General features: G+C 34.5%; 1 protein-coding gene across 1 annotated transcript; it reads right to left on the bottom strand.

Moving 5' to 3' along the window:
* Nucleotides 1-230: 230 nt before the first annotated feature.
* Nucleotides 231-620, bottom strand: LOC145681292 (histone-lysine N-methyltransferase SETMAR-like). Its single transcript, XM_081752936.1, has one exon. It carries the CDS (start codon nt 618-620, stop codon nt 231-233), a length of 390 nt encoding a protein of 129 aa, XP_081609062.1.
* Nucleotides 621-15,565: the final 14,945 nt, after the last annotated feature.

The raw sequence follows: 15,565 nt of genomic DNA, 5'->3' as shown, positions 1-15,565 counted from the left end.
TGTCATCGTCGTCGTATGACATGATCATCATCACCGTCACGTTTGCTGGCTCTTGCCTAAGCTATTTTTGGTCATGGAGTTTCTGGGTAGCTCCATTCACTCGACTGACGTTTCAATTCAGGCTCGTAGGATCTTCCCCACGTTTCGTCACTTCCAATAATGCAATGAAAGAAGTCATCACCTTCCTCATTGTAACGTTGAAGATGTAGGCGTGCACATTTCCACCTATGCTACTTTTGAACCTCGGTCAGAGCATGGGGTACCCATCTGGCTGCAATTTTCCGCATGCCAAGATCTTGTATTAGCACACGGAACACTGACCCGGAAGAAATGTTCAGCTCTTCCGGCAATTCACAAGTCCAGAGCCGATCACCGTCAAGCAGTGTTAGTAGTCTTGCATGAAGAACTTCGTCCGTAGCCGGTCGCATATGCCCTTCATCGTGCATTTTGTCTGTTGACTGTCGTCCCGCCTGAAATGCTGCAACCCATCTCGCCACTGCCCGATACCGTAAAACACCCTCAACACAGGCCTCTACTAATCCTCTGTGATTCGTCCTAGCATTTCGCCCTTGTGCCACCTGGAATTTGATAAACACATGCTGTTCTGCACGCGTGAACATTGTGTTAGGACAGTATTTCACACAACAATCACTTTAACAATGTCTACTCGCCACAACACCGTAATATGGGACCGCAGCAGCGTTGAACTGACTATTACACATCCACGGAACACACTACGTTCGTCATTTGTCTCCTTACCTCACGACACTCAAATCACATTACCAGTTCGAGTTAAATAACCCTCGTATTTCACATTGTAAGTCCTTATTGCGTATTATGTTACCCTAGAGGTAACTGCACAAAATAGAGTTTTTAAATTATATTTTAGATAAAGAAATGAAGAAGATTTTGTACAAGATATTTTTCACAAGATGAGTGAAATATATACAATACTTAGTAATTCAATGTGTAGAATTAGGAAATAAATAATGAATATATTGGAAATTGCTGAAAATCATTAGTTGTTCTTGAAAAGTAGGTAAAACTGTCATCCATTTTTACAATAATAACAACAAATATACATACGGATTAATAATCTTTACAGACCTCCAGTCGAAGGAAACATGTTCTTGTTATGCTGGATGTGATGAGTATAAATTTCAATCAGGATTACTAATGTCTATAAGGTAAAGTATGGTATTATGTGTTTCAAAAATTTTTAATGTGTAACGGCTAAATATTTCACTTGTTTCAATCAATTTAATTATTTTCGAATCTTTTATGTGAGTTCCTTACAGAAGTTAGAGTGAAAATTATATACAAGATTGGCTACGAAGATCATGCTACTCATTACTTTCTTAATGAAGATAGAAAGAGATACTTTAAGACAATAATAATATTTGATGAATCACGCAGTATCAAATAGAAAATATCCTGTACTTTAACATAGTTATTACAGAAATAACATTTCAGCGTTTGCTGTAATATAACATTCTGTCTTTAGCTAATTTCAGCTTTATACTAACTAGTCGGAAGATTAACCTTTTTAAAATATTGTGATTAAAGTTGTTGCATTGAATTTTCTTCAATACTGAGGTAAAATATTTTTGTAATTAATTTATTTATTTATTAGAGAATTTGTGAGGATATTGGATATTTTGTTATTTATATTTGAAAGAGTGCCATAAATAAGTTATTTCATTTGGGGGGGGACCTTACTTATTTTTAAGTATTTCGATTAAGTTCTTACCCGTTACCCTTATGTTTTCTTATAATATATTCTAATTAGTAAACATTGTATATTGCCTTTGTCCGGTTTAATAAAGTGATATTCATAATACAAGTATTTTAAACTCCTTGCAAGTGTTTGATTTTAACCGAGGCAAAATAAGAAATTTATAGTTTAATGGATACCACACATGCACACAGTACTTTATACATAATAGTTAACAACTCTTATTATACAAAGAAATACCTTATTGAACTTATTTAAAAGCAGAATAATATTTTCCTGATATGTTATTTAAAAAATGGCTTTTCACAACTATTTAACTGTTTTTCCACTTTAAAGAAATGAAATATCAATAGCAAAGATCTGTGCTTTTATTATAAAATCCCTGGGAAAAGGAGAACCTATTTTCATTCACCAATACACCAACACAAGAATATAACATCAGAGATGTAAACAACGTATATAGATTACTTAATGCATTTAGTTCTGATTATTAACAAAAGTAGATATTTATAAGATAATAAGACTAACCTGGTAGTGTTTTAAACTTTCACAACAGGAGCTACAGATAGTACTACTAATCAAGTTCTCCATAATCATTCTTTCAGAAAAATAGCACAGTTTGCTGTCCGAAAGTGCAGTTTACACTTCACACATGTGTCCTCCCATAACATTTACACTCTCACAAAACTAGGAGAGACAATATTCGTTATGTGCTCCTGAATCAAATAAGGTATTTAGAGCCACTTTCAACATGTTAGGAATATTACTAATTTCTGAAAGTGCTAAAATTTTACAAACGACTAGTTTATATTAATTTACACACTTCGCACACAAATACATACATTAAATTGTTTAGGAATACTTGTCCATGGCACCATGTGTTTCATCAGCGGTATCAACAGATACAATTACTAACAAACTTCTTGAGATAGTTTGAAAACTGAAATGAAATCTTTGAGTTTTACGTCCCTCTTTTATGCCGGCTAGGATAAGGAGACAGTGATGATGAAATAATGAACGAAATGGTGGAATGAAGAAAGTAGAAGGAAACGGAAGAACTCCAAGAAAACCCACGCACACGGTGTTGGTTCAGATGGTTTTTGTTTAGAAAAAAGTGTCGTAGTCTTGTTTTAGTTGGAAATGCATCAATTACTGTATTTGATGCACATATAAAGTAGCAGTTCTTGTTCCATTCACAAAACAGCCAAACAATATGTTCACTCCTGTTCTGATCTATTGTGCAGATATGATTTTAGTCTTTTCGGAACATTAAACGATATTTCTCAATGCACATGATGACGGTAGAGTCAGTGTGGTTTAAAATAAGGTTCTGTTCTGTGGAAATATAAGCTTAGGAAGTAAAGCATAAACATCAGATATGATGTTCAGGTTAGATTAAATTTCCACACTTTTAATATAGCCTAATTTCGCACCATATTTGTTTCCGACTCATTGAATTTTGTTCCAAATTTTTCAACAAAACTTTCCAATGTATTTTATTTAGGAAAATAGATTATTTAGGGTGCCAAATTTGCATACCTTGCAATATGATATTGCGTTTATCACCTAAATTGCTCACGAAGCATATAACGTATTAAATAATATCAACTCAATAACGGTTTTCCCCAAAATGTGCCGAAGTTTTGGTTGAGACCTTGGCTGTAATAGTGAAATTGTTAATTGGACTTTCTCTTAGACTCGTTGACTGATATAATCAATGGTACTTTCCTGAGGAAATGTATCTTCCGGAAGAGATATTTCTTTGATTCATATATCCTTTTCATTTATTTATTTGTTTATTTTTTCAAATAAATACATTGAGTATCTGCTAGAATAATACTCTTACCTTGCAAAATACATTCAGTCCATGATTCCAAAAATGTATGTAAAGATAAACAAATATACAATGTTGTGTAGAAATATCAGTTGTACGTATAGACCCCTAGTGTCAGACAATGAGTGCTGCTTTTCTTTCTCACGTAAAGCTTCAAGAATTAGATGGTATGTTTTCAACGTATCTGCTGCAGTTTGACTGCGAGATGGTGAAGTCAGTGTTGAAGAACTCGATATGCCGGGAAGTTTCACAACACGTGATATCTGAATATCTTGAAGGTGACCATGAAAAACCACGGACGAAAAATGCAAAGTAATTATGGACAAATTTTAAAAGTTAAAAAATTCTTTGCAATCCCTGATGAACATATATGTAAAAATACCAGATTAAGCTGATACAAATAAGAATGTGTATAGGCCGCATGAAGATACCCTTCTATTAAAATAGCTTGAACTCCTGAAATGTACCTTCTAATAACGATTGCACAATCATGAGTCGGCCAACACATAAACATATCACCTTTTCTTCGGAATCACGCAAAGCAATTGCAATAGCTTTTGATTTGGCACGAGCGTTTAACTCATGTTTTAGAAATAAAAAAGTAAGTATTCTACTGGTTTATCATCCTTGACACACCTTACACATACACTAAACTGTTTATTGATATTAATATCACGTGTTTTATCAGCTACAGAGGTTGTTCAGTATACATTTGGCCAATTTCGACTTATCTAAAAAGTTTCAAGGATCCATGACGCCAGGTCCGTAAGTACTTGATGTGTTTCCCTGGGATCCTGGCAATAGCCCGAAGGCGTAATTTCCACTATAATTGGCTTCTCTGAAGAACTGGGATAGGAATCTTGTCCCATTCCCTTTAAACAGCTTTCCAAAGTCCTTCCACAGTTGTCACACGCCGTTTTCCCAAAGCCCGCTTCAGCAATCCAATTCCACAATAGTCCAAAGGACTTGCATCTGGAGATTTAACAGGTACCTCATTGAAAGGTATCACCTGTATACCACTTGCCTCCTCCATCTCAATGTAGAATGCGAGGGACGATCGTGAGGTATGTGATGAGGCCTTGTCCATGTAAATGTGCACCAGATTGGCGTCATTTCCGTACATTGTTGGAATCTCATGCTCGTAGATCGGCCGCATGATCTGTTCCTGAAAATACTGCGAATTTATTTTGCAGTTCTTTGAAGCCCTACGAATCTTCAGTTTACCTCGGTAACAGTAGCTAGTAACGACCATGAACCCTTTTGGGAAGGATTCTTTACAGAACGGACCCACTTTCTGAAGTTCTTGACACCTTTCTCTCAGTACATGACGGCTCACGTTTTGCCGCAGTCGGAAAGGTAAATCCATGCTTCATCGAGCGTTACGACGTAATACATCCATCTTTGTTTTGCCAGATGCCGTTCGTACAGGTGCCTGGCGTTACACTTTCTTTCCTTTTGGAGGGCATCAGTGAGAAGATGGCCGCGAGCTTTCATGACGTTTTCCTGCTTGAGTTGATGGTGTAACGTCCGCCTCATAGTCCCCAGAGACACGTCAAAACCTTTGTCTTGGCATATATATATATATATATATATATATATATATATATATATATATTTGCATTGCCATTTTACGAAGTTTCCTCTGCATGGTGGAGGTGGCCTTGGTGCATTCCCGCTTCCTAGGCAACTTCGTTGGTGATCCAAATGGTGGAGCTTCGTTGTCCTTGTACTTTTTAAATAACATTTTTTATTCCACTTAAACTGATGTTCCAACCATTCTTTATGCACTGTTTTCTAATGACAGAAATACTAAAGTGGGTGTCATAAAGAGCCGCAACATAGCCTTCCCAAAACAGACTTCGTTTGGGCGGCATTTTGACCACAGAGAGGAAACCCACACATTTGGAAACAAATTTAACACAACACTCACAACAATGGCCCTGTTGTGTGCGTTATTGTCGTCCGCGCGAAATCAACCCTGTTCCCAGAAAGCAACTGCACAACACTGCAGGACGCCACGAGCCAGGTCGGGTGAGTCTAGTCTGCCCGGGGAGGTGGAAGGAACGAAATCGGCCAAACGTAGGCTGAACAACCTCTGTATAATACTGATTTCTCAGCTCAACTTAATCTTGCAGTAATAACTTTTTTGACTGTTTCACCATAACGCGACAGAAGTCCATTTTGCATTCCAGGTTGTGTTTGCTGAGACACTATATATTTTTTGGAAGGAATCAAAGTTAGATGGGATGAATAATAAATGTAAATTAAAGTTTCAAGTATTACCCTTTCAAACTCCTTCAAAGCAAGATAACTGCTCCTTTTCCCTAAACGGTGTTCATGAATAATAATAATAATAATGATAATAATAATAATAATAATAATAATAATAATAATAATAATAATAATTATTATTATTATTATTATTATTATTATTATTATTATTATTATTATTATTATTATTATTATTATTATTATTATTATTATTATTATTATTATTATTATTATTATTATTATTATTATTATTATTCAAAGAACGATTGATAAATGAACAAATCTAAATCAATAAATCATATCTTGGGGACACATGAGACTTGTAGACGGGCAGGAGCACCCTCAGGTCTAGCTCTAACGTAGCCATTTATTTGAAATAAAGGAACAAAAGTTAAAAAAGTAGCTAACTGATTGCAAGCGTAATTTAAACGTCTGAATGCGCGAAAAGGTCAAGCAATCCTATTTAAATTTTAGTGAAGTTACGTGGTAATGGTTAGTAGTGAGAAGATAACGTCAGTAAATAATACAATGTGCACAAATGCTTTTGAAATAAGTTAATTCAAGCAATTGCAATTCAACCTTTTAGCAACCCTTAGTACATAACACATACTACAAAATTTTACATGATATAAATTTTATACCTAAGTGATTGTACCGGAATAAGGAAATAGCGGTACATCGTTCATCGAAGAGAACTTTCACATCCTGGAATGAATGTGCCCAGCATTGTCCTACTGAATTAAAGTGCCCGAAGCTGTCATAAGAAATGGTACCAGTTTGACCTCTAAAATTATCTCATATAAATGTCACTTGCTCAAGGTGCTAAAAACGTTACTATAAGTATACTCAATAGTTTCGATAATGATAAAATTATGTAAACAAACACGTAAAAGTGTCATGTTAAGGAGTTTAGTTATATTGAATGTAACTGAATCGCACCCAAACAACCTGACGTTTTGTAACAATTGGCTTGTATTCTACGAAAACAAGATGAGGAAATGACTAATAGATATGAGGGAAAACCCTGTAGAATAATACACGCTTACATTCCATACCTATTCTGTCTATCAATACAAAACTAGGTACACACATTTCCTACTCCCTATAGTATTTTCCGAGATATATTTAGATTGTGTGCTTTCACCCGGGGCCACTCCAGGGGGTTTCAAAGTTGATGAGAGGGTTTTCTGGAGGGAATTTTCCCAACATTCACTCAATTTTCCCCGTTCAAGTAGATTATGGACCCCAATAAATAGCACCTCTGGAAAGCTTGTTTCATGCTGAAGAAAATGAACTATAAACCATGACTTTTCAATGAACAATGTTGATGCAATAGCTATTTCACTGTGAGTCTACGATTTTCCTTATAGTAACAGGTTCAATGGACCCCAGGGGCTTACTCTCCTATCCATGGTACCTAATTCTTTGTGCATGAACATATTTTGTTATGTTTATCGAATAGACTAGGTTTGATTCGGATGTCCGGATGACACGTTCATGTCCGTTCCTTGTGAGTTAAGTGATAGTTTTGGTTTGGCTACACATATGTAGTTCTCCAGATATGAGGTATACAAGAAAAATTTTAATTGAGTGAAATATATTGGATTTTTTAGAACAGGGGCCACAAAATTTTTTGAACGGCCCCCTAAATCGAGGTTTCGTATTTTTTTACGGAATAAGCACATCATACCGAATTAAGTGATATTGCTGGTTTGGCTACACTATATGTAGTTATCTAAATCTAAGGCTTACAAGAAAATTTTAGCCTGAAATATATTTTATCTTTTGATTCAAAAAGAGAAGATAAAGATTAAATTAAGTAAGGAATTAATTCGTAACTAATTGATAGCATCCCTATAGTGGACTCTAAATAAACTTAGTATCGACTGTTATGCTTAATTTTGTGAGTTATTACAACCTTAGTTGAAATTTGGTTCTATTTAAAGCTTGTTTTGTGTACTGTTTCTCCATATCCACTCTGTATTTTCCAGATTGCTTTAGCAAATATTGTGCTCCAGGTATTTTTTCATGCAATGAATATATTGCAATATTGTCAGCATTTGATAATGGCAACGTAGAAAATGTATTCGACGTACAAAAAGAGTTAACTTTGAAAACAACTCAACATATATTTTGCACGATCTGCGTTATTAATATTTACACTCTTCCTTTCAACAAACATACGTATATGTGTGTGTCAAAAATAAATGAAATCTTTGAGTTTTACGTCCCACGTTTATGCCGGTTAGGCTAAAGGAGACGGTGATGATGAATAATGAATGAAATGGTGGAATGAAGAAAGTGGGAGGAAACGGGATAGCCCCGAGGAAACCCACGCACACGGTGTTTGCCCATCACAAAGATGTGTGTGTAGAAACAGAATTAGATTCGAAAATGGCTAAACAATGTCTGAAGTATAATTCTTGTAAAATCATTCATAAGCATAATTCACTGGGAACTAAAGGAAAATTAATAAAACAAAACTTCTATAGAAAGTCAGATTTTTAAAGTGTGAAATTATGAAAACAATTACACTTTTTGTTCAACCGTTTCAACCGTTTACAGAAAAAAGTGTCTGTTTTTCAATTTTTAAAAAATGTTTTCTTCGTAATAATTGCGAATTAAGGCAAATTTGTGACTACACTACGGATCCGTCCACAGCTTTCAACCAGCACTTTATACCTCAAAATTAAGAATAGCAGCAGATGTGATAAATTAATTGATTATTTCAATTGTCAAATGAGAAAGAATTTATCAAGTACAGTTAATTAATGGAGCAATATCGAGTACAAAGTTATTAATCCTTCTAACAATTCCGACAGTCTTTATATTTTCAAGCCAGGTATACTTTGTAAAGCAAAACATAATAAAATAGAGTATTTCAGTGAAATTTCCCACTTTTTGAATACACAGATTGATGCATTAAAACGAACATTAATGCATTAACATAACCAAGTATAAATGATAGCTTACCTCTGGAAAAAATAATTTACAATTACAATATGTGCTGAAGTGTCCCGATTTTTTTAGATACACAATTTGCCCGGTTCACTGTTGTTAATATACATTATCTGTTTACATCAATATTATTTAATTCGGATACGACTTTTGTCCATAGGCCTTCAGTGCTAAGTGGTTTGTTTCTGTAGACTTCGTATATTCACAATAAATAATCCACTGATGTTGCATCAGGTGATCTCGGAGGTCACGAGTCTTAAGAGATAAGAAACTCCTCGAAAAAGTTGAAAAAACTGTGGATTTGGTGACAAGGCAAAGACTGATATGTACAGAAATCCAAACACCTGATTTTGTGTATCAATATACATATATTTTATTTGCTAACTGTGGATATAAGAGTTATAACTACTTAAAAAGTGAGGAGACCAACTAAAATTCCGGTATACTAGAACTAATATACAATGTACACTAATTATGTAATCTAACCTATGTAGTAGATAGTAGGAGTGTTCAAAGGAAAGTAAACATAACCTTTGTGAAGCGGTAAGCGCAATAGCCTTTTACTTTGTTGTATTTTATAGATTACCTGATCCTCTTATAGTGTACCAAATGGTGACATTTCCTAAAATGCGCTTTAAGCGTGACGTTTTGTTCGGAGATCTCGAGATGTTAGGTAAGTCTATAACTATACACTGATTGAAAAGGATTTTGAAATCATACCCAATTCAGAGAAATAAATTGACATACTACATTGTGGGAGTTTATAATTAAGAATTCGGAACATTCGATTTTTTAAATTAAGAAATGAAAAATGATATAAATTATTCAAGAGGAACCATGAAAATACTACCAAAATTTATGTTTTACATATATATCTATGAATTAAATCTTACGTGAGTGATTAAACTGAATGTTTTAAAAAGGCAATGAAAGAAACAAAGATATATATATATATATATATATATATATATATATATATATATATATATATATATATATATAAAGGTAGATCATATTTTATGAAGCTTCCGTTTACATGGATATTAATCAGTCTTCATATTACATTACTAAAAGTAAGTTTAGAACTCAAATGTAAAAAATAATGACATAAAATATACAGTGCGTCCCACTAGCTTTCGAATCCGAAAAAAAGTTATAATTTTCGAACAAATGTACATAAGAAAATGAAATTCACAATACACGTACCTCGTTTCATGTTAAGAAAGGGTTGAACAGAAGCGCACACGTCAAAACAAAGACGATAGGTGGCGCCAGGGGAAGTGCTGCTTGGCGTGGTGCGCGTGCGTTAGTGTGACTCGAGTCGCTGCATCGCGAGGATGGTTCTGTATGCCGTACAGGAACGCGTGTTCTTTGTTAAAAAATATTGGATATCGGGATCGTATCAGACCGTTCAACGTGAATTTTGCCGAAAATCCGCATGTGTACCATGAGATTCCACTTTATCCCTTGAAGGTGGGAGTTTGGTGTGCAATTTCCTGACAGCGTATCATTGGACCCATCTTCTTTGAAGATACAGTAAACACTGTAATTCATCTTCAGTGAATTTGTGAATCAGCTGGACGATCAAGAACTGCGTCACGGTTATTTCCAACGTGGCCATGGCAGAAATTGAGTCCTTTTTTGATGACAGGATAATCTTCAAAGGATTGTGGCCGCCAAGATCCCCGGATTTGGCACCACCTGATTTCGTCTTATGGGGTTTTCTTAAAGGTTGTGTCTACAGAAACAACCCACGATCACTGCAAGAGTGCGAAAGAACATTGAGAATGCGATTCATGAGATCACACCGGAGACTATAACGGACCTTTCACAATATGGAACGCCGTGTACAAACATGTCTTGACGTCCAGAGAGGCCACTTTCAGCACCTGCTGTGACAGTCATGTATTCAGCATGAAACAAGGTACGTGTATTGTGAATTTCATTTTTCTATGTATATTTGTTCGGAAATTATAACGTGTTTTTGGGGTTCGAAATCTAGTGGGACGCACTGTATTTACCTGTTTTATAATACTGTACATCCAGAAGTTTGGATTCGTAACACAACTCTTGCTTCATGGAAAGTTAACATGTTATCATACTATTGATACATGGTACCTAACCACATTTTTAATAGACACTGTTCATGGATCTTGACAATTATACTTGAACTATTTTAAGATCTCTTTAAAATGCCATTTGTCACATGTATAACAGAAGAAAAATACTAATCATTTAAAAAGGAATCTATTGTACTCAAAACCTTTGAAGAGAAATTCTAAAGTTTTAGAGACGTAGTGACAAAGAGGGATTTTTAAATGAAATTTCCAGTTCCCACTACTATGCAATTTAGGGCAAACGAGACAAATGATTTATAAAAGAAAGTCACTATGAAATAATTACCGGTATTAGAATTAGTGGACACTGAAAACCCAGAGAAAACCCATTGACACGATATTGTCCATCACAAACTCGTGTAACTCTGGATCAAATCAGAGAAGAGTGTACTACCACTTAGCATTATTCTTTTTCGTAAACCTCCTACAGATGAGAAGCCATAGTTTTATTGAGAATGTGAGTACAGCAGTCCATCTTTACTGCAAACTCAAGTTATATTTAAATGATTACGTATTGATCAAAATGAAGTTTGTAAAGTTTTCAAAAGTAAATATGCATTTTCCGAAGATGTGTTCTAACATTAGCTGCTCAATACCAACATAATATGTTTACTAAATTTGTTTTTGTGTAACATTAAATGAAATTTTTAACTTTCTTTCCTGTATTTCTTTTAAACGTAGGGAAACACAAAGTAATGAAATTCAATGAAATATTTTGTATTACAGTTTCCTTTGGTGGCATTGGTGGTCTATTTTTCGGAGGAAGTTTGATATCAGTAATCGAGTTCTTTTATTTGTGTTTTCTGAAAGTAGTGGGAATTTCTCGCCTTCAGAATGACAGAAATCCAAGCAGCAGGTTAAGACGAGAATGTGCTCAGATATTTTGTAAGTCTCAGGTAGTCCCTATCGTAGAGTTTAACAGAAGAGAATATGCTGAGAAGAAGAAATTAAGAAATAGGTATGCTAATACACAAAAATGCTATATTATTAATACATATAGCTCTTATTATAGAGATAATAAATAACAATAAAGTCACCAAAAATATGAAGCAAATATCAAGGTGGGTCTTGAGAAGCCACGTCGGCAAAAAATTATAGTTTTATCGCTATAAGCTGAGAGAAGTACATTAATCTTGACTACGACAATGATGATATTGGGTTAATTTTACTACCTTAGAGTGTTGAAATAAAAGTTGTTGGTTATAGAGTGTGTCTATAAAAGAACTTCGGGGTTTTAAGGCAAAATATTTTAATTAAGTAAAAAAACTTACATACATGTGTTATACATGATTGGAAAGCTTACATTTTCACGTTTGTTTTAACAATTTAATAAAGTTCGATATGAGCCCCGTGAGTATCACGGCACACAACAGACTTAGTTTCTATGAGCCAAATAACACATTGAGCCTTTTGTTGTGGCGTCACCATAGCGCGAAGCGCAACAATCCATACGGCACTGATTCATTGACTACCGCAGTCGCTACGTCGTCTCCAGGTCAACGCTCCGCACCGCTGGCACCTGTTGATAAAAACATTTCCAATTAGTATGACTAAAACTTTTTGAGCTAGTCGTTTCAGAGAAATTAACTAAATTTTGCTCTCTTTTATCGTTAATAAGATATGAATTTTTAAAACCCCAGAGTTCTTTTATAAACACCCTGTATTATACCTATACTCCACTTAGAATGTGTATGAATCAACATTGTATTCCACTTCGCTAAATTCAATTTTCCATACTTTTTCGGTACAATTGAAAATATACTGTATTTTATATCAGATACTATTGAAGGTTTGAACATAAGTGCTCATTCCTTTATTTAATTACTTATGTTTCGTCAAGACAGTGGTACCAAGGTATAAGCGAACAAAATCAGGAAACAAATATTTTGTAAGGAAAGTTTGCAAAATTCACTTTATTACTTCCTTGTTTTTAGAAGTAATTAAACTAAACTTATGTTAACGCAAATATCATTTAACTGTAATTTAAATTAGGTATAACTTGCACTTCTACTTTAATTAGGGCCTGAGTTGTATCGTTATTTATCTAAATACAAGCCTTCAGTTTTGTCGCAATAGAAAAATATTATTAAAAAGTAGAAGTTCTAAATACGAATTTCTGTCAAGCCAATGACGAGATCAAGTTCGGAGTATTTGAATGACCACTTATTTCATATGCTGGATACAATCAAAGTAAACGATGTTTTTTTGTCTGCATACGATTGCTATGTATTTTGTGAAAGAATTCAATTTCCGCGACTAATACCAAAAAGATTACAAGAAAAATATCTACGAACCAGTAATTATGGCCATAACTTTGTACGGAAGAGAAAGTTGAGCCTTTGCTTATAGAGAAAAATAGCTACTGTAAAAGAACACAACAAATGGTTCAATGGATTAAGTTATAAAATAGAGAATTTCATGAGAGAGAGTGCAACTATAAATGGATTACGTTAGAGTCACAATTCGCGGCAGGTTTATATTCCCTAGGTTTTCCACATACATTTTCCTTCTTAGATATGTTTCAAATTCTACTCCCAAGATTGTTTAACTGACAATTTAGTTTCATCATCTACATTATCCTGTATAAAGAATACCATAATGCATTTAGACATATGGAGCACTGTCCATTATGCTAGCATCCGAAGTGGCTTTTAATGTAGAAGTTCTTATTTCTCATATATCGTGTAGTATTCTTCTAACAATATTACAAAAGTATGTACCGGGTATTTATGTGCACATGATACACTTTAGAACTTCAAACTGTTAACACTAGAGTTGAAATCAGATTCCAACGCAATGAATTGGCAATGCAAAGTTTTGTAACTCCTATATATTACACTCTAATCATTCTGAAATTCTGAAATCTACTGAATACAATACTAACCTTCTTCTTATGTGAATTTCTGTATTGCGCTACGAAACGGTTCACTCATAACATTCATAGTTATTGTCTTTGATAGATTGTCACAGTAAGATAACATAAACCGTGAATTTCTATAGTAGAAAACTTATTTTCTGATTATCTTGTAATAACTTAAGATAATCAGAGGACCAATTCTTCCTGCATAGAGTTCTGTATTATATTGGAAAAGCTGCAAAATTAGACCTGATATAATAATTCTCTATACTATATGCAAAAAGGCCTAATTAGAGAAAGTACCTATATACACTAGTAAAGTATTACAAAAAGCAAATATTTAGAGTTAACGTTAAGACTAGTAAACTGTAGGAAATTGGTACTACTACTACTAATACTATTAGAGCAACAATTGGAGCTTGCAACATTTCTTATATAATGGTAACACTGGGGATGCATGTGCAGCACCTATCCGTTACTATTTAGGAATCATCTGTGACAATATATTATTAAAATACTTATTTTAGTTTTTATTAGAAACTTTTCTTTAACCTTATATTTTTCAAACCCATTCCGCCCAAGAGAGGTCGATAGTCCAAGCCGACTTTTCTAAAAAAGAAGATTTCATAGAGTTAATTCCAAATGTTCGTTGCTCAGGCCTTATCTAGTTTAAATACATGAAACAAGAAGCGTGATATGCAGAATTGAACAAGATCCTGAGAATATATAGCTTTCTGGATATCAAGCAAACTGCCAACTCAGGTGGACAAGAAAATATGTGTATTCATTTCATTGATTATTAGCCCATTATAAATAATGTCAACAGCGAGTTCCACACTTTGTGCAACATCTCAAACAATCATTTTTTAAACATTTTTAGTATTTGATCAGAAAATTTCCGCAGCAGTGATGAGACACTTTCTCACGAACTCACCTTCCATTAGCGTTTTTTTTTTTTTTTACCTATTTCATCATTATGCTGATGATGTAAATTTAATAGGGGATGATAGGAGAACAGTAGAAATAAATGCAGAGATCTTATTAAACGCTTGCAGGGACATGGGTTTAGAAGTAAATGCAGAAAAAACTAAATACATGGAAGTGCGTCGGGACCGTAATACGGCAAATTGTGGAGGCGTTAAAATATTAAATAATGCTTTTGATAAAATAGATACTTTCAAATATTTAGGATCAATATTAACAGACGAAAATCATATTCACGAAGAAATTAAATGTCGACTAAAAGCAGGGAATTCGTGTTACTATTCGGTTCAAAATCTCTTGTCGTCGCGAATTCTGTCGAGGAATTTGAAGCTTAAAATATATAAAACGATAATCATGCCTGTTGTTCTGTATGGTTGTGAAATATGGTCGCTTACTCTGAGGGAAGAACATAGACTGAAAGTATTTGAGAACAGGATCCTGAGAAGAATATTCGGACCCAAGAGGAACGAGAATGGGGAATGGCGGAAGCTTCATAACGAGGAACTACATAGTTTATACGGTTTACCCAACATTGTTAGGGTCGTCAAGTCTAGGAGGCTTAGGTGGGCAGGTCATGTAGCTAGAATGGAAGAAAGTAGAAACGCTTTCAAAGTCTTGACTGGTAGACCCATAGGAAAACGACCATTAGGAAGACCTAGGCGCAGATGGGAGGACAATATTAAGATGGATCTCGCAGAGATAGGAATACAAAGTAGAAACTGGATGCAATTAGCTAAGGATAGAAGTCAGTGGAGAGCTTTTGTGAACGCGGCACTGAACCTCCGGGTTCCATAGGCCATAGAGTTAGT

Source organism: Thermobia domestica, chromosome 1 (assembly GCF_964235325.1).
Source record: "Thermobia domestica chromosome 1, izTheDome1.hap1.1, whole genome shotgun sequence".
Classification (NCBI taxonomy): Eukaryota; Metazoa; Arthropoda; class Insecta; order Zygentoma; family Lepismatidae; genus Thermobia; species Thermobia domestica.
The sequence above is the reverse complement of the archived record's forward strand: the minus strand, read 5'-3'. Positions and strand labels throughout refer to the sequence as shown.